At 37.7% G+C, this 25,721-nt stretch overlaps 1 protein-coding gene across 5 annotated transcripts in view; it reads right to left on the bottom strand.

Moving 5' to 3' along the window:
- GRIK1 (glutamate ionotropic receptor kainate type subunit 1) overlaps nt 1-25,721 on the bottom strand; it is a 385,580-nt gene that overhangs the window by 54,792 nt on the left and 305,067 nt on the right. For 3 of the 5 annotated variants that reach the window (XM_004757477.2, XM_045085170.1, XM_004757476.3), the window contains exons 8-9: nt 4,896-5,003; nt 2,556-2,600 (exon numbers count right to left, since the gene is read on the bottom strand). In XM_004757477.2, the coding sequence (XP_004757534.2) occupies nt 2,556-2,600; nt 4,896-5,003 (153 nt within the window). The remainder of the gene's footprint in view (nt 1-2,555; nt 2,601-4,895; nt 5,004-25,721) is intronic. The other 2 variants (XM_004757475.3, XM_004757478.3) reach the window with 1 other exon arrangement.

Here is a 25,721-nt window from a genome sequence, read left to right as displayed (position 1 = left end):
GCATTGAATGGCCTCATAATATCATTCTCTTTTAACATACAAACTTGAAATGGTGCACAAATGCGTCCCACAGCATAATGTCTGGCTTTTATTTCTTTTACCATCCCGACCCAGAGTGAGGAGTTCAGGTATCATTGCTGCAGCATTTCCAATCAACTGAGTCCCTGAGTCCCATTCAGTGTGAACTTCCTTCCGTGTAATGAGAAAGGGAGCATATTTTTTCCTACTATCTGTGTAACAGAGGTCTCTTTAAATGTGAAGAGTCTCAAGGTTATTCCAAGGTTATTCCTGGGAAGTGGACAGTATACATATGTAGTTTGAATGACCACAGCCTTCTGTTTTGAATTGTTTAACCAGCAAAACAGAAGTCGTGTGTGTACATGTGTATGTGTGTATTTTGAAGATAAGTAGTCAACTGACTTTACCTGTTAATTAAATGGACACATCAGCAAATGAATGTCTCTTTCAAAAGAAACAAGATCTCACGAGTCCTGTGCATTGGAGGGAGGGATACAGTTAACCAGATGCCTGGGCATTTAGCATTTCAGTCTTGTTCTCTGACCTTGGAGGAGTGCCTCCAGGAAGCAGAGCCTCAATTTTCAAACCATAGAGCAAAAGCAGAGAGCCGTAATTTGCCAGTGAGGAGTAGCAGAGGGTGGATCAATTATTTGCGGGGAGGAACACTCAAGAGCTAAATTGTCTGGTCTTGCCTTCTTTCACTTTGTAAACGGGCATGCGGGAGCAGCCATTTATTATCTAGGACAAGTAAGAGAATCTTCTGAAAATGAGTGCCCAAATGACGTTAAGTAAACTTTTTTTTAAAAAGTGACACGACAAAAGGGTGTTCAGAGAGTGACTAGCATCCATTTAGAGACCTACAGAGTGATCCAGATAAAGTCAAAATCCAAAATTGCTGAGTGAAATATCAAGTATTTAGGAAAGAAAATAAAAGACTTGTCAGTTTCTTGTACCATGAGACTTATGAACACATATTTTAGTGACAGACTTTGGAAAGATTGCTACATCTTCTTTTGGGAAAAAAATGCAGGTGGACTCTTCTGTACTCAATAAGGTCAGCATTCAAAGAGCTTTTGGAATTTGAATGTGCGTCTTGTTGGAAAAGGACAATCGATCTTACGTGCCAGAGCTCGGGTTACTGTAAATTGTTGATGAGCAGTCATAACACAAAACAGCACACCACAGTATATGCAACTTACGACGTGGGCAATGTTAGGTCAGCAAGAAGGAAGGGGTACAAAGGCATGATGTTGTATCTCTGGGAAGTGTGGGTGGGAAGTGATGATTGCAGTTTAGTGACAAATAGAGGACATTCCCCTCCCCTGCAAGTAATTTCAGAGCTTGGATTCCATTCCCTAGGATATTTGGTTTGAATTAATTCAACATTGCATAAAGTGCCTGGAGTCTCAAGCTGGATTAGTGGAATAAGCTTCTTTCTGGGGGCCAGTTAGGTTCATCTATTTATTAGCAATGAGGAAACGAGATTGCCTTCTCTATGCCTTTGGTAGTCTGATTCATTGAAGATTAAAACATGGATATTAAACTTACATTTTTTAAAATTAAAAGGACATTTTTGAACTCATCTACTGAGTACTACCAAAAGAAAGTCAAGTTTTGGACCACAAGGAGAAACTGTTTACACTTTCCACGGCTTAAATGATAATTTGCAAGATAAAAGCAAACCTGACAAAACCATTCAAGTTGAACAACCTGAAGTCATTCAAGTTGCACCCGTCAGTCATTAGATATTTTAGCAATTAGGTTTAGGGAGAGAGAGAGAAACTAAAGACAATGTTTGCATATCACTCGGACATTTTCTTGATCCAAATGTTTTTAATGTCTAACATTTGCCTATACAATAAATCTGTTGCATTCATTGACAACATGATACTGTACAATAAACTATGAAATAGGGAGTGTTAGAATTTACAAGATAATCTCATTTCCCTTCCAGAGTCTCTAATGTTTTTGTCCTCTGGAAACTGGCTCTGAAACAAATTGCCAGACGATATGCACTGACAAAGATCTTACGCAAAACAAAGATATCTCCTGAGAGAAGGGAATTTCTGAAAATGGCACCTGTTTTATGGTGGTGACTTTGAGGGAGATGTCTTATCCTAGCCTTCTCAGTCTTAGCCTATCTGAACAGTCTGATGGATCAAATCTATTGTTTTCATGCCTCTTAGGGAAAATATTTAATGGTTTGGAAAGGAATATAAATCGACAAGTGTCTGCTTCTGTTGCAATAACCTGCTTTCAGTGCTAACTAGGACTGATCCTGCCTGGGAGAAACAAAAATAATCTGTGGGGAAATATTTAATCCATCACTATTTAATCCATCTCAAGCGTGTTTTCAATTCATGAGTCATGTTATTGAGAGACAACATACTCAATCACCCCATTCTCTATACAGATGATTGCCTCTAAACTGCAATTAGAGATCTACCCATCGGGTAAAACCAGAAAGGTGCAGGCTTCTCCTCTGACATTCCCCACCCCACTCCCAGAGCTCCTGCAGTTTTTGTCCGAGTACAAACCTTCTTCCACACTTTATATAAGTGTTTAGACACTTCGCCAGCAGCCTTGGTTTTCAGAGGGAAAAATAAAAATAGCACTTAATTAAAACGGAGCATGGAACCCAGAAGGTATCAAGGTGTGTGAGCGCTCAGCGTGGTACATTCCCCACCCACTGTTTGGAATCTTGCACGTTAATTTATCTTGCATATAAAACCTGAACACAGTAAAGAGATGAACTAAGTACTTGGGTCCCACAGAAGTTACTTCTACTTAGTAGCATAGCCCGATGTTCACTTTTCCTTTCCCACATCAAAAAAAAAAAAAAAATCATCTAAAGATCATTTTAATATGTACAGCTTTGCTTCAGAGTGAAAGGGTCTTCATCATTCTTTAAGAAGGCCTGTTCAAGTTATTTCCATAAGCAGAATCAATCCACACACTCATGCACACACTGTTGCTAAGCAAGAAGAAAGCACACTACACTTGATGACATGTTCTTTGATTATGGGCATCCAGGCAATAGGAACTTGAGTGGAAGTGAAAAGATGGGACTTTTTTTTTTATAAACAATTTTCTCTGTGGACCCCATGAGAGGCTGACATGAAAAGATTGGGCATCTCCTCCCGTGGTTCCTGAGAGAGATGGGCTGGCTTCCCCATTGCCTTAAGGCCCAGTCATTCCTTCCAGGAATGGAGCCCAAGTCACCTGAAGAAAGAAAAGTTATTGCAAACAATGAAGAGATAAGAAACAAATTGAGAAAACACTTTCATCTAATTTGATTTTGCCTTTGATGGGAAAACACCAATGGAGTGTGCATAATATTGCCGTGTATAAATAGCTGTGAAGGCACAATGATGGCTCCGTCTCTTTCATCACACGTCGGAGCCAGAGCGATGTTTTCTTAACAGCTTTTCTTCCCCATTCACTTCTATACATTAACAGAGTGGAGGGGGGAGAGAGGCATGCACAGAAGAGCAGACATTTTTTTTTTTTTTTTAAACATCCATTAGAAGCTTTCAGTCCCTTAAAATATTCTTTTCTTTTCTTTTGTGTCCACAGCCCTGATGGAGGCGAGGTGGGTGCCTCGTACTCTGTCAGACGTGTTAAACTAACAAACCAGCAAATTCAAGTGAAGAGACCCCAGGGAAAGAGGCAGAGAGATGAAAAGACAGAGAGGGGGGGTGAGACAGACAGACAGACAGAGGGCCGGGAAGAGCCAGAGAGAGAGAAAGAGAGAGAGAGGCAGTGACAGAGACACAGAGAGAGGCAGAGAGACAGAGCCAGGAAGAGAGGGCATTTTCGAAATGGGAACCTGTGCACATAATGTGTACCCTCCGAGCTGCAAACTAATAATTTTCCTCAAACGTTTCCACACCAGTGGTCACCAACTATTACATTCAGCCTAATTAATCTTTGTTTGTTTTAATTAGGCTATTTAGGAATGGGGCATAGCCAGGACCTTAAAAAAATATGTTTTAGTAACCAAAAGAAACAGAACATAAATGGAAATCTTATCTCATTTTTAAAATCAACCCAAACATTTCAATTAAGTAAGTAACTGGTTGCCAAAGGTACTCTTCTATAGGAAATGTACCTTCTTGTCCACTACAGTGAAAAAAAAATGTTGGATTACAGAATTTTGATTTTCAAATTAGAAATTTATTTCTAAATTAATTCCAGTACATAATTATGAATAATAAAATTAGTATAATAAAATATACCAAGGAGCCAAGTTCTTTGACCATTATTATTATTATTATTTAACTAAATAGTTCACATTTGCATTACTCTGCATGAGCTTTTATGGAACTTGGAACTTTGAGAGATTGAGAATTACAACTAAAATAATCCTAAGATCAGAATGCAGCATAAAAATGATTTTTTGGCCTATTTCTTCCTAAAATCAAGGCTCTAGTAAGCCCTTTCTCTCCTACTTTAGTTTGTCCTTCTGTCAATCTCAAGTGCAATTAAAATTCATTGCTGAGTAGAACTTGGAAACCATTCCATAGATAAATCACTGACGAACTCCTTGTTTTCCACATCTAAACTCAATTTCCTAAAACCTTTGAGAGATGGGGCTAATGACAGCTTACCCACAGGGCCATATGTATTTAATACTGTAATCATGCCTGCTGTATAAACTAAGCACTAGATGAATGTTAGCATTGCTATTAATAACATACAATTTCAGAAGCTAGCATGTCAGCATCTATCAGCAGAGTAGGGAGAGAGAGCTAAAAACTGGCCATAAATGAACATGCTAAGAGAATCATCTTATCGCTCTGCTATTTGTGGGTACAATTAAAATGCTTAAACAGTGCTCTTTATTTTATTCTGAAATTTATTATTGAGAAGGTTACCTTTTCAGTTCCTTCTTCTTTGAGACTAATAATGTCCAGATCAAAATCCTTCCTCAAGCCATCAGTTTTATTGAAGGTGATACGCCCAGTCAGACCATCCCACCGGGCCTATGGACAAAAGGAACATGGCATTACTGTTTCACACTTATCATAATCCTAACACCATCAAAATTGTAATACCTCGAATTCATCATGGTATCCAATTATTTGGTTTCACTGTGGTGTTAGAAAGCATCGCATTGCTTTCAGTAGCTCAATGGCAGAACACTTCCCTGTTTTATTAGCACTCATTTATTTTGTCAGTTCTAACATCTAACATCAGTCAAATCTGTGATAGTGACAATTTAAATGGGCAGTATGGAAGGAATGACTGTAAAATACTCTACACATGAAGTAAACAAAGTCTGGGAAGCCATAATATTCTGTTTTCCAAGGTCAAGTCAAATCCCTTTTAAGGTACTGACAAGGGAAGTATCCCCTTCCCCATTTTTTTTTTCTCTGTGAAAAGGATATAATCCGGTGATGCATTATTGAATTTCTAGGGTATTCAGATTTAGGCCTTCCAATGTCATTTGGCCACTGTATTAGTTTCCTGTAGCTGCTGTAGCAAATTATCACAAAGGGTGACTTAAAACAACAGAAATTTGTTCTCTCATATTTCTGGAGGCCAGGAGCAGATGTCCAAAATCAGTAACACTGGATAAAATTAAAGTGTAAAAGGGTCATGTCCCCTCACAGGAGACTCTGTTCCTTGACTCTTCATGTTCCTGGTGACTGCCAGCAATCCTTGTCCTGTGGTGGTATCTCTCCAGTCTCTGCCTCTGTGGTCCCATTGCCTTCTCCTATTCTGCCATCTGTCTACTTGTCTCCTATAAGGATACATGTGATGGCACTTAGGGCTCATGTAGATAAACCAGGATACTTACTCCAACTCAAAAATCCTCAGTTGAGTTATATATGCAGTGTCCTTTTTTTTTTTTTTTGGCAAAAAAAAAAAAATAACATTTACATGTTCTAGGGATTAGGACATGGATACCGTTTAGAGGAGCCATTATTCTGCCTGGCACATGTATATCCACATCATGTTAAGAACTAAAAGTCACAGCGGTCTCCCCTTCACAGAACTCACACTGGACATCTTTAGTACTTTCATTTCAAAAAGAGTGACCCCAGAGTTTCTTGAGCTTCAGTCTCTAGGTGATTTTTGGTAATCTGGTCTAATTCAAGTTGATTTACAAATGAGGACAAGAGGGAACTCAGTCCTAACTGTTTTTTTCTTTCCTGGCTTTACCAAAATCACTGGACATTTGTAAAATGTGAAGAAAATCCTGAAAGATGAACTATATCTAACGTGTCTATACCATGTGCACCTGCTGACTGATTTATCTATTTGGCCAAGAGGTAGAGCAACACAGAGGAAGTATGAGTTTATCACAGAGCTGGGTTTGAATCTCTGAAGTATGACTTCATGGAAGTGACTTAACCTGAATCTGGATTGTCTCAGATTTCAGTGTCTGATCCATGCAAGGTTTCTGTGAGATTTAAATGGCACTTCACACAATTCTTAACTCACTGAAAGCACTGAAAATTTAAGGATTATTTTGACAACTATCTCTTGTTTTCCTTCCCACATTCTCCACAAACTCTGGAGTTTGGCTTTTATTACCTCACATGTCAGGACTCACATGTAGTGTCTTTTTGGATCTCTTTTGCATTTCATATTACAAACCAACATCAGATTCATTGTCCCAAAATGAAATTTTCATACTTGTGCAATTTCTCCCAGCACATAAAGTACATAGTGGACTCATGCTGCCTACAGATTAGTTGAAATCTTGACTTTACATTTGAGGTTGTGATGGTTAAGCTTATGAGTCAGCTTGACTGGGTCATGGGATGTTTAGTTATCTAGTTAAACATGGTCTCTGGATATGTCTGTGAGGGTGTTTCCATTTGAATCAGTAGACTGAATAAAGCAGATCTCCCCAATGCGAATGGTCATTATCTAATACATTGAGGGCCTGACTAGAACAAAGAGGCAGAGGAAGGGGAATTGTGCTCTCTCTGTCTCATTGATTGAGCTGAGACATTGGTCTTCTCCTGCCCTTGGACAAGGATTTAGCACTGTTGGCACTGCTGCTTCTCATCTTCTCTGTGCCAGAAACTATCTCAGAATATAGCACCTAGTACTTTTCAGTTTAGCAGGAACAAGAACATTAATGTATTTCAACAAAGCCCTATGGGTGTGAGGAAGAGATTTGCACATAGTAATTGAAGAAAGAAGTGTAGGGAAGAAGTACTTACCCCAACTGCCCAGAAAGAAAGATTTAGCAACAACTCCTACAAGAAGGAAGGCCCAGGCTCTCAAAGGATGAGAAATTGACCAAGCAGGGCACCTAGGTGGCTCAGTCAGTTACATGGCTGTGTTTGGCTCAGGTCATGATCCCAGAGTTGCAGGATCAAGCCCTGCATTGGGCTTGCTGAGCGTTGAATCTGCTTCTCTCTCTGCCCCTTCCTTCTACTCCTTCTCTCTCTCTCTCTCTCTCTCATGTGGTCATTCTTTTTCAAATAAATAAATAAATAATCTTTTAAAAAAAGATTGAAAAAAAAAAGAAGAAGAAATTGGCCAAGCAAAGTTCTACAGCTGAGTAAAAAGCACGAAATAAGTATGTCTGCCATGGATCTATAATGCAAGGTATGGAATGATGAGAAATGAGCCTAGGAAGGAGGTAGGTGGGCACTTGTTCTTAAGGGTGTTATGGATTGTGCTGCTTTTTGCTTGGACTTTGCTCAATAGACATGTGGGAATGGTCAGAATGTTTTAAGCCTAGGAGTATCTTGAGCAGATGTGCTCTCTAGGGAGATCATTTTAGCAGAACTAGGAGAAGATGACTCAAAGATCAAGATTGCAAGCGGAGGATTGGCTGGTAAATAGTTCTCACAGAACAAAATAAAACATATGAACATAGGGACAGCACAATTCCTCCATCTCCCTGTCCCACCAACTTGCACACCATTAACTATCAATGGAAATACTTCCCTAGCAGGGTAGCTGGTTTCAAGAAGAAAGCCTTGCCATTAAAGTTCTTGCAGACAGAGTAGAGAATGGGATCAACTCAATTATCAGGATCCAACACAATTAACCCAGATATATTTTCTGGCTATCATGCAGATGGAATAGGAATCATTTCGGAAGGAGATTTTATCACTTGATAATGCTGGAAGTTAAATTCATGTCAGGAAATGACACATGGACACAAGAATACTTTAGCTCTCATCTGAGCCATCTGTATGGCCAAACTAGATGTTCGGTGACACAAAAGAAATACCTCAGATCCTTGAAATTTGCCTCCAGAATTTATTGCCAAGGGAAGTCATAATGCCAAATGCTAGCACTAGCTTTAAAAACAAGATGGTATATTTTTACAGTTGACAGTAACACCTGTTGTTACATTTAGTGAAATACAGGTAGTCACATTCTCTACACTGGGACCAAAAAAAATCGATATTTGAGCCAAGTAAGGTGTGTCCTCTCCTGTGTTTATTTAGGTACACTTCCTGGCATTGCAATCTCCTTTTCCTCTCCACCATATTCCAATCTGGCCACTTCTTATTTTGCAAGTAAAAGGCTGGTTTCATAGGTTGGTGGGGTAGATGAGAGTCACTAAATAAACTGCTGCATTCGTGTTGTAGCATCTAACAGGATGGGAGACAATTCATCTAAGACTTCAGTTGGGTGGAAATCTGTGCAGTGTTAGGGGTTTGGACTAAATCAGTGTTTCAGGCCCATTCTTCGTGCCTCTCAAAATGTGTAGTTTTAGCCCTCCCTCTGATCTGTGTGGAAAGAGGTAGTTTTCTTCATTAAAGTTCTACAGGATTTTCAGACAGAAAACTTTTCCTTCTTGGGGGTCATGCTGTGAGTCAATTCGATACATTGTCCAGAGTTTAGGGAGCTCTCTGAAAATGGGCAAAATTGGTAGCATTTATCTCTTGATGTAGCATATAGCTCATAGCAGGGTCTTAAAATCCAGTTCAGAAATCCAATTTCATTTCCACTAAGTGTGTCTATTGTGTCCCTTTGTTTGGATTCTGTTGCGTTGCTTTGGAGCTTGAATTTCGTGTTCCAGTCACTGGTGCAGTGTAATTCCCACTTCTCGCTTCTCCTCCTTGCTCATCCAAGTGGCAAAAAAGTTCCTTTTCGTGCTTTAACAATGCTTCCTTCCCTGCCTCAAATATCTACAAAGACTCCCTGCCTGGTTCTTTACTGAACTGAAATATCTTTCGACCTTCAAAGTCAAGCTTCTCTTGCTGACACAATTGCCTTGTCTTCCTCCCTCCATCCCTATACGAGCACTTCTGTCCATGTTCTTTGTTTAGTTTTTCAAAGTAATTGTTGATTAGCATTTATTAATCATCAATGTATTATTGATTAGAGTGAATAGGCAATGCCTAACTCCTGGATATGAGGAATAAGATCCATAAGGAAACGATTTTCTGGGGCAAGGCTGAAGCAGATACAATTTAGATAATGACATATAATTATATTAGTCATAATTACAATTTGTTTGCCTTATGTAGAAGCATTTGCGCAGGGGACAATTATAGTATACTTAACTGAAAACAATACTTAATCTATTGTCCCTATTTTAGGAAATAGCTTTAATTTCTACCCTGCATAAGACCTCTTGACAATAATTGTCTAATAGCAAGTAGATCAAATAGTGTGACTTTTTTTCTTTTCTCTTATCAGGCACATTATCTGATGGCCAAGAAACAGAAATCAAGAGCTGAATGAAGAAAAAGAGAAGTTTTCATTAATGTCTTACTTGTATGCTCTTTCTCAAGATAATCTTTACTATCCAAATGAATTATATATATTTTAGTTTTGAGGAAGTAAGTGGCTAGTACCTAACTCTAGGCTCTTGTAATAGTTAGCTTTTAACTTCATTTTGTAAAAATGATTGCTTTTATTCATTTTTTTTTCCTAAAGGGGACTTAAATATATAAAAGCACAAAAAGCCTCCTTTCTTAGAATATTCCCTGACATAGCCATTCCTATTTACCATGGGGAATAAATTCTTTCTTATTGAAAGAATCTTCCTTTTTGAGAGCAGGAGAGAATGTGCTTCTCTAGTAGATATAATCTTGTAAGGACAGTGGTTTCTAGCATTTTCATTGATGTATTAAGGAATTTTGCTTTTTTGTAAGAATATTGTAAATAGAAAGGTCATGGCAAACCCAAAGGTTAGCTTCCTTTTGAATTAGATTAAGATGAGAGAAAGAAATTTTTCCATGACTATCCTATGTGTTATTGAAACTTACCAAAATTTGAAAATAAAGGAAAAAAAATTAAAGACTGCATGCCCTTTGTCATTGTGGCCCTTGTCTAAGAGGCTCATCCAAAGATGACTTAATTCTTTAGGGAAATATATCTTAATTCCCAGACTTTGTAAAATGTTAATCTATGATGTAAGCGATCTCTGTCTAATAGAAAATATAACCCTCAAATTATAATTTTATTGCCCTGGCATGTTAACCAGTTTTGATTTTCCAGGTAGTCTCCACAATTACTTTTCCTCTGTATCTCCCCAGAATGAGCTTCATTCCCTCAAAGTTAAATTTGTCTTCAACAATGGCTCACTTTATATTTCTGTTAGTCACATTTGTAACTATTTTAAAGTTATACTTTGTTTTAGAGATGGTTCTACCAAGATGATGAAATAAACTTACCTGCCAAAGGCAAATTTATGGGTCATTTTGTCCTCTTTATCCTAGTCCTGGAGCAGATCCCAAACAGTAATGGATTTTACCTTTGCTGATTCTTTATTTCTCTTGCTCTTATCTTTTCACACTATATTTTGATACTGACTTTTGCCCAAGTATCTCAATCTGTAAGTACCTTGCCTGACTCATAATTTGGGCTCTTTCTATTTTTATACTGGGTGTAGAGACCAGTGTATCTGTGTCTGGTCTCTGACCACTGGGCCATCTCTACTGCATAGTTAAGGGGACATTTTGTGTCTCAGAAGATCTTGATTTAAAAAAAAAAAATCTTAGTTTTTGCCATGACCAAGTCTAGGGACTAGTGGTTATATGCATGTTAGTCTAATCTCAAGAACACAGGCAGAAGAACACGCTGTGTACATGGGGAATCTGATTTGCACGTGGCCACTAAGTCACACTCTATTGGTTGCAACACTGAATTGGAATCTGGCATTTTGTTCTGAGAATATGGTGGTCTGTCATGTAAAGAAAGTAATCTAATTCTCTGTCAGTAGTGTGACAAATGATTGAAAATCTGGTCTGTTAGCCTTTTTCTTTTGTCTGAGCAAGAATACATCTCAGGTTCGCTGGAAAGGAGAAATACTCCTTGAATTCCATGTCCAAGATTTGTTGTGTTCTATGTTTACTTTCAACTCATGGCTAAGAATGTGGAATTAAGGCTGCAACCTTCAGAGACTGTATCTTTGATTACTTATATTAACATACCCAGGATTCCTATTATATAGAGAAACTAAAGTTTTATTATATCTTATGTGCTACCCTTAAAAAAAAACTTTCAAAAATTTCTAGCTCAGAAGCATTTTTTATGTAAAAACCCAAGTGCATCTTTGACCACATTTAAGGATTTTTTTAAAAATTAACTGAAATAATTTATACATGTCTTTCCCTTAATTTTACCCATATTGAGTTACAGTTTCAGTCTTCTTTTTTTTTACCAATCTGTTTTTTGTTTCTTGATGAAGAGGGTAAGTAGTCAAATTTCTTAAATTTCTTTTAAAAAATATTTTATTTACTTATTTGAGAGAGAGAGTGATGGAGAGGGGCAGAGGGAGAAGCAGACTCTTTAGCACGGAGCTCGACTTGGGGCTCCATCCCAGGACCCTGGGGATTATGACCTGAGCTGAAGGCAGACACAACCGAGTCACCCCAGGCACCCCATGAACTTCTTAAACTTCTTATACTGGTTTACTGAATTGCTAGAATTGCTACATAATGTTTAAAATGAAGGAGATATAAAATTATGTATGGAATCACATTGAATTAGAATTCTGACAAAATTTTTGTTTCAACAGTAATTGTGCTTTGTGATGTATCTGTTTAAACATAATTTCCAAGTTCATTACTGAGTTTAAGACCTCGAGCTAATGATAAATTAAGTTAATGGATAATCTCTGAGTATCTAAATGTCTTCTCAGTAAGAGGTAATACTGATGTACTGGTCACTATATATGTGTGTGTACATATATAGATGTATATCTCTATATATCTTATTATTTTTATATGTTACAGAGAAATTGTCTTTTGGGTCATGGTATTGAATATGCTTCTTTTTGCCACATTGAAAAAGATGTTCAAAGGCTATATGTGCCTCTATAGGGTTGCATAGTGCACATAGTGGTTCTGTGATAACAGACTTCTCCTGGGGTCCTCTTATAAAGATTCTTGCAAACACATCAGGCCCCCAGATAATTCAGTATAATCCCCCCAATTTATGATCCTTAATTTGATTATATCTACAAAGTTCCTTTTGCATATTTTAAGCTATAGGGATTAGAACATGGAGATTTGGGGGTTCGGAGGGTGCTATTCTCCCTACCACACAAGGGTAAGAAACTAAATCCAAGAAATTCATCTGCACAGCATTCCTATGATGCCTATGTATATTTTGGTGAATTTCTCTTTGAAGTACCCAAAAACTGATAGATTTCCTGACCTGTCAGGCAATGACCTTCCTTACCACCTATAAGTGTGAGATTCCATAAATCACAGAACCAATAACAGACCAGTTTCCTGAAGCAGTTTCTGGCTCTTGGGTCTACAGATAAGAGAACATATGTTCTTTTATGGTGGGCTTGTTATATCTGATTAAATGAGATTTATTCTCAGATATAACTATCCTGGTATGACCTCATTTATACAACCAATTTGTCAAACTCTATCTTGGTAAAACAGAAGACAGATATTTGTTGTCTTATGCAAATGACCACACTGCCATAAAATTTAGTAAGCTGTTACTGAAATCTGAGTCGTCAGGGAGAAGAAAATACCATGTAAGGTACGTGTCATGTGTAGGTTAATATGTTGAGGTTTGCAGGTAAAGAAAGGACATCTTCACTCCCTTAATAGAACATTTAAAACCATATTAGCAATACTCAAACCCAGATAGATAATCACACAACTTTCTCATCACCATTCATTTAACCTTACTTAAGTCTTCTACATCTGGACCACCCTGCTTTCATGAGGTCTACTCTGGACCTACAAAAAGAGTTCTAGAGGTCCCAATTCAGTGCTCTTGTAACAGTCCAAATCATCTAAGTGACATCACTTTAAGCTCCAAAGTCTGTGGGGAGTAGGGAGCCTGATGCAGGGCTCTATCCCAGGAACCAGAGACCATGACCTGAGCTGAAATCAAGAATTGGACACAACTAACTGAGCCACCCAGACACCCCAAAGTAAGTGTATTTTTGGCACCAGCCTTTCTTTGTATTTGTATGAAAACCATGTTGATAACTTTTATAAAGTTTAATTTTGACAAATAGGAAGTGGTATAGGTATATTAGCTCCTTTGATCTTTATAGTAGCCAGATAAGGTAAGAAGAAGTGTCTCCACTTTACAGAAGAGACGAGGCCCTACAGTTACTAAAATGCACTGGAAGTATCCAGAACCTATTCTACCTCATGTACTCTCTCCTTCACCACTGCATTCCTATGAATAAGGTCATGAAAAAGAAAATGAGGAGGTGTGGGCCAGTTTCTCCCAATTTAAAGCTCATACTTGACTTTGCATAGGTCATGAGGAATGGACATTCTCAAGCCAAGACACAAAAAATTAAAAAGGAAAGATAAATGAAATCTAAAATCAGCACCAAAATCTTAGCTTCCCACTAACTCAGTGGCACTTTCTAAGCCTGAGTTGCCCAAATTGACCCAACTTGGATCTTCCCGGTTTGGTTAGAAAAATAAAACCTCTGACCTGGCCTCTAGTATCTTACTTCTTAGTTTCTTCATCGAGCACAGAGCAGCCATGTCCTGAAGATCAATATCTCATGGCTAGAGAGTTCTGGTATCTTGACTAAGCTAAAAGAAGTCATCAGCCTTTTTATTAGGAATCATGGGATAACTGCGACGTACACACAGCATTCCAATGGCCATCAGGGTGCAGAGCAAGAGGAACATCTAGAAAATGTTGAACTCTTGGTATTAATGCTAGTTTGGTTGAAATGCCTCTAATTTTCCTGTCATCACTTCCCTTTGCTGCCCTTCAGAACCCACCTTACCTGTCAATTAGTACATTACATAGAGCAGGATGGTTCTACTTTCTAGGGTTTCCATTTTGGATTTACTTGCATGTGACTGTTCATTGATTTTATACCACAAATGTTGATAACTTTTGCTGACTTAAAATTTAACTGTAAGACTGAGGACCATGTTTAAAGGCCTTTATCTTTGGTCACAATCAGTCTCCTCCCTTTGAGCCTTCTTCCTGGATTTCCTTCTTATCAGTACATTGTCTTCCTCATTGTTCATTAAGGTAAAAAACCTCCTCTTCTATTATTCTGAGATGTCATGGATGCCTTGACTTTTATAAGACACATCACATGGCAATGTGACAGAACCAATTTGTAGTTCAGAAAGCTGTATGGAAAATGCAGTTTCCAAGTAAAAGAGAAGGATTTAATAAAATTGTAAATTTATGTGCTTTCATGAGTTTAACAAAAAAAATCATAAATTGTATTTAAAAAGCAACAAAAACATACTGCTAATAAGCTCTTCATTGGTCTTCACATATTATTCATATACAAATTTTAGTTTATCCCAACACTGTAAAAAAGATCGTTTCAGACATAATGCTAGTTAATTTTAATTGTTACCAAGTTTTAATATGTATATTAGGAAGAGCTTGACTTTGGAATCAAATGACATAGGTTTGAATCTTGGCTCTAAATTTGATTAGCTGGGTGACTCTGGGCAAGTTCCTTAAGTTCTTCAAACTCCATTTGCAAAAATCAATACAGTCTTTACCTAGTTGTTGTAAAGATTAAAAGAGATAATGCTTCAAAGCATCTAACAGAGTACTGTCAGATGGAAGCTCAATAAAAATTCAGTTCTTTTATTACCTTGACCTAGTTAAAAATTCCTTAACTCTCCTCACAGATACATGATTACTTGCAGACCATTTTGCAATAAACCTTAATCCATTTCAGAGCTGTTCTTTTGTTAAAAAGAAAACCACAGGCCCAAAATGCCGTTACTTGGACCACGACAAGTTACCAAACCGGGGCTTAGTATCTAAACTAATTAAAGTTTCAACCTCCTCTAAGAATGTAAACCTTAAACTGTCAGTCATGAATTTTCTGATGGGTGTAAATGAGTTTGTAACATGATCCCTGTCCTTCCCACAGTGGGAAGGATATCCCCCAAATGGAAAATGATCTTGCCTGAAACAATCCTTTCTTTTCCTTATAACTTTCTTGCCCCATCCTCCTTCCTATAAAAACCATTCATTTTGTACAACTCCATGGAGCAACCCTCTACTTGCTACATGGGATGTTGCCCGATTCATGAATTGTTTAACAAAACCTATTAAATCCTCAAATTTACTCTGTTGAATTTTGTATCTTAACACTCTATGCTGCTTGTCAGAAAAAAAAAAACAGCTACCTTTCTACATCATCAATTATATTAATGGAGTGGCTTTCAAATTTTAAAGAGTGAAGAATCATCAGGACACATTTGAGGTGGGAAATGAGGGAATCTGCATTTTTTTTTTTTTTTTAACAAACACTCCACTGGTTTTGATGAAGATGGTCTTCAAAGAGGTGGGAAAAAAAAAAAAAAACAAAGAGGTGGGAATGAGGAAATCTGCATTTTTTTTTTTTTAACAAACACTCCACTTGGTTTTGATGAAGATGGTCTTCAAACTATAATTTGAGAACTATTGAAATAGGGCTCAAAGCTTTTCCGTGGACCCTATAATATTCCCCATGTTTGCTGAATAATCTCACCAAGCAATACCAGTAAGCCATCAAGCATGGAGTCTGATTCCAGTTCCAAATGAGCTCAAATTTGGATGATTAAAGTCTTTCTCTCTTTTTGTAGGGAATATATAATTAAAAAGTAAATAGGGGTTCCTGGAGTACTCAGTCAGTTGAGTGTCTGACTCTTGATTTTAGCGTGGGTCATGATCCCAGGTCCTGAGATAGAGTCCTACATGGGTCTCCTCACTCAGCAAGGAGTCGCATCTCCCTCGCCCTCTGCCCCTCCCCCTGCCCTCTCTCTCTTTCTCTTAAATAAATAAGTAATTCCTAAAAAACCAAAAAGTAAATGAGTGGCACTGATAACAGTTTCCCATAATTAGGAAAAGTGAGCCTTGAGTGGTATGGTCAGTATGGTCTTTAGGAGAAGATGGAGATTGAAGTCACAGAAGACAAATAGGGTTTGAAAAACTACATGCTCTTACGACTCTCAGTGTAGTATTGGTCTAGTAAAACACCATCACCATGTAGCTAGGCATATAGTGATTGGATCCTATACTCTTATATTCTAGAAAATTTTTAGAAATAATACAGACTTGTCTGAGAGAAAGCTTTTAGGTGTCTTGTGGGAAAAAGATCTTCTGAGTCTCTTCAAAACCTGTCCTTGCCCTGAAAAAACAGATTTGCCCCCAAAGATTCTGGTTGCTATAATTATCCTTGGGGTCGCACTAACCTCACCGTTCCTCTTTTGGGATATATGCGTCAATCCCTTGCATGGTCCCAAACCAAGTTTTTAGGAATTTTGTTTTGTTCTGGGTGTCTTCTTCTCCTTCCCCTGCCTCCCCTCCTTCTCCTCCTCCTTCTTCTTCCTCACCACCCCCTCCCTGCTTCTTCTCCTTCTGCTTCCTCTTCTTCCTTTCCTCCTCTTCCTCCTCCTCCTCCTCCTCCTCCTCCTCCTCCTCCTTCTTCTTCTTCTTCTTCTTCTTCTTCTTCTTCTTCTTCCTCTTCCTCCTTCTCTTCCTCCTCCTCCTCCTTCTTCTTCTTGCCTTCCCTTCTTCTTCTCCTTTCTCATTCTTCTTCTCTCTTACCCCTCCTCCTCCTCCGCCTCCTCCTTCTACTTCCTAGCATCTCCTCCGTGGAACACTGTCCTGGTGATAGATGAGATTCCTTGGCACGACCATAGCAGTCCAAAGTTTACACAGCAGTGTGAATCTGAATGAGGCCTGGAAATTTCAGGGCCATGCTCAGAGTCCAGGGACTCCTTCTTGCTGTCAGTCCTGGAAGGATTTACACTGATCTTCAGGTATTTTCCAGTGCTCCTGCAGAGCAACAATCACAGCAGTTATAGTGTATGTACCATGGTGTTTCAGGTTCCTCATTAGAGCATTTCCTTGAAACAGTATTTTGAATTATCTAGAGAATAAAAATCCACCTTTCTAAATGTACTATTTGCGATTATTCCCTATCGCCCTTTCCACCTCATCTTGTCATTGAAGGGGGGCAGGATTTGTCAGCCCAAAATATGTCATAAGCATTATTTTAGGCTGATTATTATTTTTTTTTTTTTTGTAGAAAACAGCAGATACAATGAAAGTCTGAAAACCAAACCAATTATTCTATTGTGGAACAATTTACATTTATAAGGGAATCTCCAAATTTGTAAGGAGGTCTCCTTCTCTGTCACAGGAAGAGGAGAATGACCAAATCTGGAGAAACTTATCAAGGGAGAAGACATGGATTTAAATCTGCATTAATAACCATAGCCTTGCTTACTGTGTTTTGCTGGAAAACCTGGTTTCTTCACCCCTTCAGAGTTACCTACGTGTCCTGGGCATGTCCCATATATACAGGAAGTATACACATTATTAAACTTCTGTTTGTTTTTCTACTGTTAGTTTTTTTTTTTTTTTTTTAAACAGGGTCATCTCTCTCAAGAATTTAAGAGGGGTAGAAGGAAATTATTTTTCCTTCTCTATACCATGTTTCCTCCCAATGGCTCTACATGAACTTTGTCTTTTAATCATATGCATTCCTTCCCAGGTTGCACGCATATTCAAAACTCATTAATTTAGCCAAACTATGGAAAGAACCTAGATGTCCATCAACAGATGAATGGATCAAGAAGATGTGGTATATATACACAATGGAATACTATGCAGCCATCAAAAGAAATGAAATCTTGCCATTTGCGACAACATGGATGGAACTAGAGCGTATCATGCTTAGCGAAATAAGTCAAGCGGAGAAAGACAACTATCATATGATCTCCCTGATATGAGGAAGTGGTGATGCAACATGGGGGCTTAAGTGGGTACGAGAAGAATAAATGAAAGAAGATGGGATTGGGAGGGAGACAAACCGTAAGTGACTCTTAATCTCACAAAACAAACTGAGGGTTGCTGGGGGGAGGGGGTTTGGGAGAAAGGGGTGGTATTATGGACATTGGGGAGGGTATGTGTTTTGGTGAGTGCTGTGAAGTGTGTAAACCTGGTGATTCACAGACCTGTACCCCTGGGGATAAAAATATATGTTTATAAAAAATAAAAAATTATATTAAAAAAAAAACTCATTAATTTGTTCTTGCTACTCCCTTTACCTGCAATTCTCTTTCCTGATATGTTCTTAGATATACTTACTGCTCATTGAATAAAGGTTAGCTTCCCAAGGGCAGGAGTGGTTATCTATTCTGTTCACTGATGTATCCGAATTACTAAGAATAGTATCTTCATCTAGTGCTCACTAAATACTATTGAATGAGTAAAAAGAAAAAAAAATCAAGATCAGTTCAAATACTGTCTTCTCTCTGAAGTCATTCCCAATCCCTTCTGTTTGACTGTATAGCTTTTCTTCTGGAATTTAATGGTATTGTATTTATTTTCTATTATAGCCCGCATCATACCAGTCTTGTATTATGATCAGTGTATTTCCCTCCAGATTATGGACTCCATAAGGTCAGGAGCAGGTTTGTATTCATCTTTGACTTTCACTGCTCCACTCCTCTTTCACCTAACAGTGCTACATGCATAGAATATACCTTGTACATGCAATAAATTGAATTTCTGGCTAAAATCTTCCATTAAAAATTATTTTATTTCATCTTTAGAAGACACAAGCATGACATACTTTAATCAGAAATTATTTTGAGATAACAAGAGCCCTTCTCTGTTAAACGTTCCGTCAGAGACTTTGGGATCCCCTTCTTGATCACAATAGGATAGTCCAATTTTTCTCAATCTCAATCCCCTTTAACTTTGAGCTCCCTGCAAGTAGTAAGACTTTTGTGGTTCTGGGAAAATCACTTCATCTCCTGGGGTTTCCATGTCTGCTTCTATACATGAAGATGTTCAATGGAACATTGAGAGTCCACTGTTCTATTTCTTCCCCTATTTGGTTTGGAAATTTGCCCCAACTGCCTGCATGTGCTTACACCAGTATCTGCTGCCTGAGTGCAGAGTCCAGCAGTGTTAGGAACCCACTCTGGCCCTCTCTAAAAACTAAAACCACACTTTTGGAAGTTAAACAAGATAAATGGCCAATCTAAGGAGGAATGTCCCAACCAGTTCTCTAATGAATCCATTAGACTGTCATGCTTAGGAATCCTAATAAGGAATAAGTCCTTTCCTTTGTTTCTATCCTTCCTTGGTTATCCTTACTCAGCTCCAGGATACTTGTTGAACTCGTTGAACTCTTTTTTTTTTTTTTTTTTTGAGAGATACATAACTCTCTTGTTCATCAAGCAAATAAACTTAGCTTTACAAAATTATCTTGTATTTTAGCTCTGAGGTCTTCTATTATTCTCTGACAGGTTCATATTGCTATAAATCCCAAGTGCTCATCTTCCTACAACGTCTTAATTCACCCTTTTGCAGCGATACCCACCAGAGCAGAGAGATGCGAGTAGGACTTGCCTAAAGCAGTATCATGATATTCTGGCAGAACTGCTGAGTAAGTCCTTCAGTTTTGTTTTCAAACATCACATTAAGCAATACTTTTTGAACCCAAATACTTTGCAGCATTTATTTCCTCGGGACCAAAATTCAAGGGCTTAGATTCACTCAGCCTCTCAAGAACTTTCAGTCAAGTGAAGAAAAGAGTCAAATAAATCCAGTGGCATTTCATGAAACTGCCTTAAAACCACCAAAGGTTTAATTAGACTATGGTTATTTGACTTAATGGTGTTTTAAAACAATATTCACAAATTGTGGGTGAGAAAAAAATCACTCGAGCCATACTTCAAAGATGTCGCCTTTAAAATTGGTTTAGGGTGGAAGCAGCATACATTACTCTGCCTATTGTAGAATAATTAAGTTGGAATGGTAAGAGTCAATTGTTTTGATACCATTACAGTTCAGTTGAATCATGTTAATTAGAATAGGCTGGGTTTGTTCTCATTTAGATCAGCTTCCATTCTCTCTCTTGGTATGGAGCAAAATTTACTATCAGCCATCACTGAATAAAATGTTTTAAAATAAGAAAAACCAATTATAAAAGATGGGTTTTCCAGATCTCTAATTAGCAAACTACACAGAAAGTATATCAATAAAAGTACACCTCTGGTTTAATTTTTAATAATCTTATTACTGCTGCATTAAAAATACATAAAACACCTTTCGGAGACAGGAACACAGCGACATAGCAGTGATGGAGGTGTTGCTGTCCCTTAGCCGTGAGAATGCAGTAAGTGAACTTGGTTCTGTGCAGTGTGAAGCCTCCTCCTACAATAATACAGCTGCTGAACGTCTGTTTCTTCGTCATCTGACATTTGTGATACCAGCTATAGGTACTCTTTAAGTTCTTGCCAGATTGTACCCCCGGGCAAGTTTGAGCAACAGATACTGAATCTGATTTTGCATAAAAGGCATTACACAATCAAAGAGATAATAAAAAGATGTACCAGGTACTTAAAATTTTGCACCAGGTACTGCTGCTCTCACCTCTGCACAGCTTCTACTCACCCACCACCCATTGTGCAGTTACCCTGGGGCAATGGCCTTACAAGCACTCCTGGACAGGCCTATTGCCAGATGCTGCTTGCAAAGGGGTCACACTCCAATTACTAAGGCAGGCTGCTTATTTCCATTTAATGTAATTTCACTGAGCCTAGGGAATAAAAGATCATCTTACATGTCATCCATATTTTTCTTAGTATTAAAAACATTACAGATAAGCAGAGGCTTGGAGTGTGGCATCAGATTCACATATTTTCCCCTGCATCCTTAACATGCTTCAGGGCAAAGTGCCTTTAGAGGAGTCTCTGGGGGCTGCTTTTGGATAGTCCGGTGTTAGAGAATTTGCAACGGCATACTTATTTTAGAATATATTTATTCAAAATCTGTTTCTTCTCTATTGCTTCGAGATCATTTGAATTGCAATTCTTCTTTATTGAAAGACAGCTTTTGGCTTGATTCTCATGTATTCATTAACCCCTTAGTTCCAGTTTATTACATTTACTCTCTCTGGAAGACTTGGGGTAGCCTACTATCTTAGCACCATCTTGATAATCTCTAATTGACCTTCAAAATTCATCTCTAAAAAAAAATAAAATAAATAAACAAATAAATAAATAAATAAATATTTAAAAAAAAGATTCATCTTTGATGTTCTTTCCTCCAAGAAGCCCTAAATCTTAGAGACCAGGTTAGGTGTTTTTATTAAATTTCCCATAATGTTCTGTAATTTGCCCTATGAATGTATGCATTACTCTGCATTGGATTAATTGCTACCTTGTATTTCCTATTTAACTATTGATTCATTGAGAACAATGTATTAGTACTTCAAATAACTTATAATAAATGTTCTTATTGTACCTGTTGTGAGACTGTCAGTTAAACATACTGAACAGAAATTTCTTCAGTGGAGGCAGTTTTGGTATGTAAACAAAGCAGCATGGACTCTGGCATCCCAGAGCCCTAGAATCAAATCCTCTCTGCGCTTTACCCATTGGACAAGGTGATCAAACCAACTGAGTTCCACTTTCCTCATTTATCAAATGGGAAAACAAAAACCTACCTTGCAGGAATGTTATGAGGATAAGAGCTAAAATATTCTTCATATCTAAGCATCAAAAGGTTGTCTGGAGAGGGTCATTGTTCTATTTACTTCTTAGAGATTTCCATTAAGTGCAGAGATTGAATTCAGTCTCTGTCCACGGAGATGCCATGTTGTCTGTGAAGAGGTGTGTATAAAGCATGTGTAAAGCATTTGATGTGAGGAAGTTACTCGTCCGTTAATGTAGGGTATGTCCACCTGCAAACATGCTGGTGTGGATGTAGATAGGGGACCTAACAGTATTAAGTAGACCAGTGGGTAAAAGCAAACCTTACTTCTTTGCGTTTCAAGGGTTGGGTATTAACTGAAAGGTAGCAGTTACTTCTGTTCTGAGTGGAATTTTCTTACAGCAAATAGCTAAATGATCTCATGTAAGGTTTACCAGCAGTTTTAATGGGACGAGGGCATCACACGTGGAAGTGTTACAAGGCACAGAATTGGAACTCAGTCAAGCAATTTGTTGAAAGCGATGGCTTGCTTCCATGATGGCCCTTCTTTCAACTCCCTTGAAATAGAGGACATGCTCTAGACTTTGAGGGCAAGTACTTTGTCAGGTTTGCTCCACAGAGATTATCACTTGTTCTCATTCTTTTGGGAATAGTCTAGTCTCTTCTGAATTTAAATTTTATTTGTGCTTTATTCTGAAGTCATAGGGTTGCTGGCAGTTGCTTGGATGAGAAAAATCTGTGAAGCAAGAACCTTACTGTGTGATCCAAGCCCTGGGTGGGGGATAGAAGGTACGGATATTCTGGAGAAGGCACTAAAGTTAACAGAAAACCAGGATGTGTTCACATCCTTCTTTGGTCTTAGCATAAGTTACTTAAATGGTATGAAAGTTAGCACATCATTTAAAATTCTGAGTATTTGCTCTTGGCACCATGTGACTATGAGCTTCGTGTACACTGAGGAAATCCAATTATAAATTGATTCAGTCAATGATGTGGCTTCTGGAATTAAAAAAAAATAGATAGCCAGCTTTAAAGTTGATAGAGGATAAAATTCTAGCATCCCAATGGCTCAAAATAGAAATTAGTAGGAATAAATTAAAAAAAAAATTACTTCTGAATCAAGATATAGCTTTGCTTAGTACCTAATGAGAGAAACCAGGGATGACCTATAAATTTTCAGTTTCTGCCTCAGAACAATCAAGTGTGATACCTGACAGAAATCCTGTCATGTAACTAGGAACTTCATATAAAAACAACTTTTGAAAAAAAAAAAAAACCAAAAACAAAAAACACAACTTTCGAAGCATTGGGCAATGGTGGAGGGCAATGAAGAGGACATAAAACCTACTACTATTTGTTTCATTCTCAATTTAAAATGTGGATGGGCAAATTATGTATTTACATAACCTAAAACTAAAGAACCAAATACACTAATTTCTCAGTTCACAGGTAAAAGGAACCTTCTTGCTACAACAAAGTAGGCTGGCCAGTAGGTCTTGGTTTGCCCTGGATTGGGATTATCTGGGTTTTAAAACTGAACTCTCATATCCTGCGGATAACCTTGGTCCATGGCAAACCAAGGGTTGATCACTCTAATTCTAGGACAACTCCAATATCGAATGGTTCTTCTTCCCCATAAGTAGATTCACGATATTAGTCAAGGTATCTTAATTTCTTTCTTTCTGAAAGTTGCATACATAACTCAACTAAGAAATATTTTCCAGGCATGCATTTCAATATATTTTGTTCAATTTGAAAGCTTTTTGAACTATAATGACAATTAAGAATTGTATATACTTAAGGTATACAACTTGATGATTTGATATATGTAACATAATGTATCCTAATTTCTGAGTCAGTAAAATACAATATCCCACAATATAGCTCCAACATTCATTCTGTGCATTTGATGGGTTCACAAGACCACAGTTCTGGAGATTTGGGGAGACCATTTCCTAAAATTAGTAGGCAAATTAAATATATGTAAATCAAATTCAATGTGAAATATTCTAAGAATACTTCTTATTCAAAGAATCCTATAGTAAACCTTTCTTTAAAGTGAGTAATTATTCTCACATTTGGTCTTGAAAAATGAAATGTCATACTGGTCTTGTTTAAGTTGGGAGCACTCTATGCTGGAGTGCATGATTTAGAATAAAACTGATGTGATTGAAATCAGTCTTCTTTCTCCTACCAGTGGCCATTTTAGTCAGTGCCACACTCAATTCCCCTTTATCAGTCTGATGTACTTGCTACAGGAAGTGTCCGATGCCGTTGACCTACAGGAGCCTGCCAGTCTGGAGGTGCCTAGGGGCTATGCACAAAACTCCCAGGGGTGTGGTACCCAATAGTCATTGAATGAGTAATATTAGGGTGTGTTAGCTTCCCAAGGGGTGTATGCATGCTGGGGTGAAAAACACATTCCGAACTTCACTGGTGTGATAAAGCTGGGGCTAGATGTCTCTTAATTCCTTTCTCTGTCCTACTGAACTTCCCTCATTCCACCATTGGCTTCTCCTGAGAGCACTCTCTCAATAAATAAACTTGCACAAGAGTCTGTATCTTAGGTTAAGCATTCCTGGCTCCTCACCTGTACTATACATTATGATACATAAATATATAATTTACCAAAACTTTATTTCCAGCTGGCACCTATGTTACTATTTATTTGGCTCACATGTTAATAATGATAATATCTTCAAGACAACATGGAAAATTTCCCTAAGGTCATAGAAGGCAGAAAGATAGGAACCAGAACATTGACTGCATATTATATAACGTGTCATCTCATTTAATCGTGATTAAAACCCTCTAAGGTCCATGGTTTTATTTCCTTTCTTTATTGATAAGAAACTGAGTCTCAGAGAGGTCAAGTTAAGCTCATTTGTTAGTGGGGAAGCCAAACTTAACTTAGTGATCTCATTCCAAATATTTTCTTATTTTTGTTTGGTTTTGTTATTTTATTTTTCTACCTTCTTTTGCTTCTCCTTCCTTTTATCAATTCCTCAATTTTTCATCCCAATCTAAAAATGATGAAAATATCTTTATTTCACCAGTACCCAATAATTTTATCAATAGTCAAAGTAAAAATTGTTGGACTTGAGCTTTTCATAAGCTATAATTAATTTTATGTAAAAAAAAGAAAAAGAATGAACAAAAGTACTTGTATAATTTTGTAGATAAATTTGACCCTATCTAAGTGAAGATATTATGCACTAGCACCTGAAATATGAATTCTATCAAGCTAAATATATGAAGAATAATTATCTAATGCTTAAGTAACCTTTCACAGAGAGAATTTTATTTATTGTCCTTATTTCCAAAATGTTTTGCTGGCAAATCTTGTTGATAAAATGTGAGGGCTGTGAGGATAATTGCAATTCCTGGCTAGATGTATTCTTTGTGTAAAGATGTTCTGGTTCCATTTCTAATAATAGTAAGATGAAAAGAAAGTGTGTTTGCTCATTGAATGGAGCAAACTTAGCTGAGGTTCAAAATTGGATCAATAGTTTTTCACATTTACAAATCTTCATTATTTCTTTAAAACCAAGACCCTTGCAGTTGTTGGAATTGTCTTTGAAAATATTTGACAGTAACAGAGAAAGTCAATGATCATATGGTTTCACTTACTTGCGGAACAGAAGGAATAACATGGAGGACATTAGCAGAAGGAAAGGAGAAGTGATTGGGGGAAATCGGAGGGGAGACAAACCATGAGGGACTTGGACTCTGAGAAACATACAGGGCTTTTGGAAGGGAGGGGCGTGGGGGGATGGTGAGCCTGATGGTGGGTATTAAGGAGGGCACGTATTACATGGAGCAGTGGGTGTGGTGCATAAACGATGAAT

Source organism: Mustela putorius, unplaced genomic scaffold, assembly GCF_011764305.1.
Source record: "Mustela putorius furo isolate JIRA1106 unplaced genomic scaffold, ASM1176430v1.1 tig00000832_pilon_pilon_pilon, whole genome shotgun sequence".
Classification (NCBI taxonomy): domain Eukaryota; kingdom Metazoa; phylum Chordata; class Mammalia; order Carnivora; family Mustelidae; genus Mustela; species Mustela putorius.
This window is presented reverse-complemented; position numbering and strand designations above follow the sequence as displayed.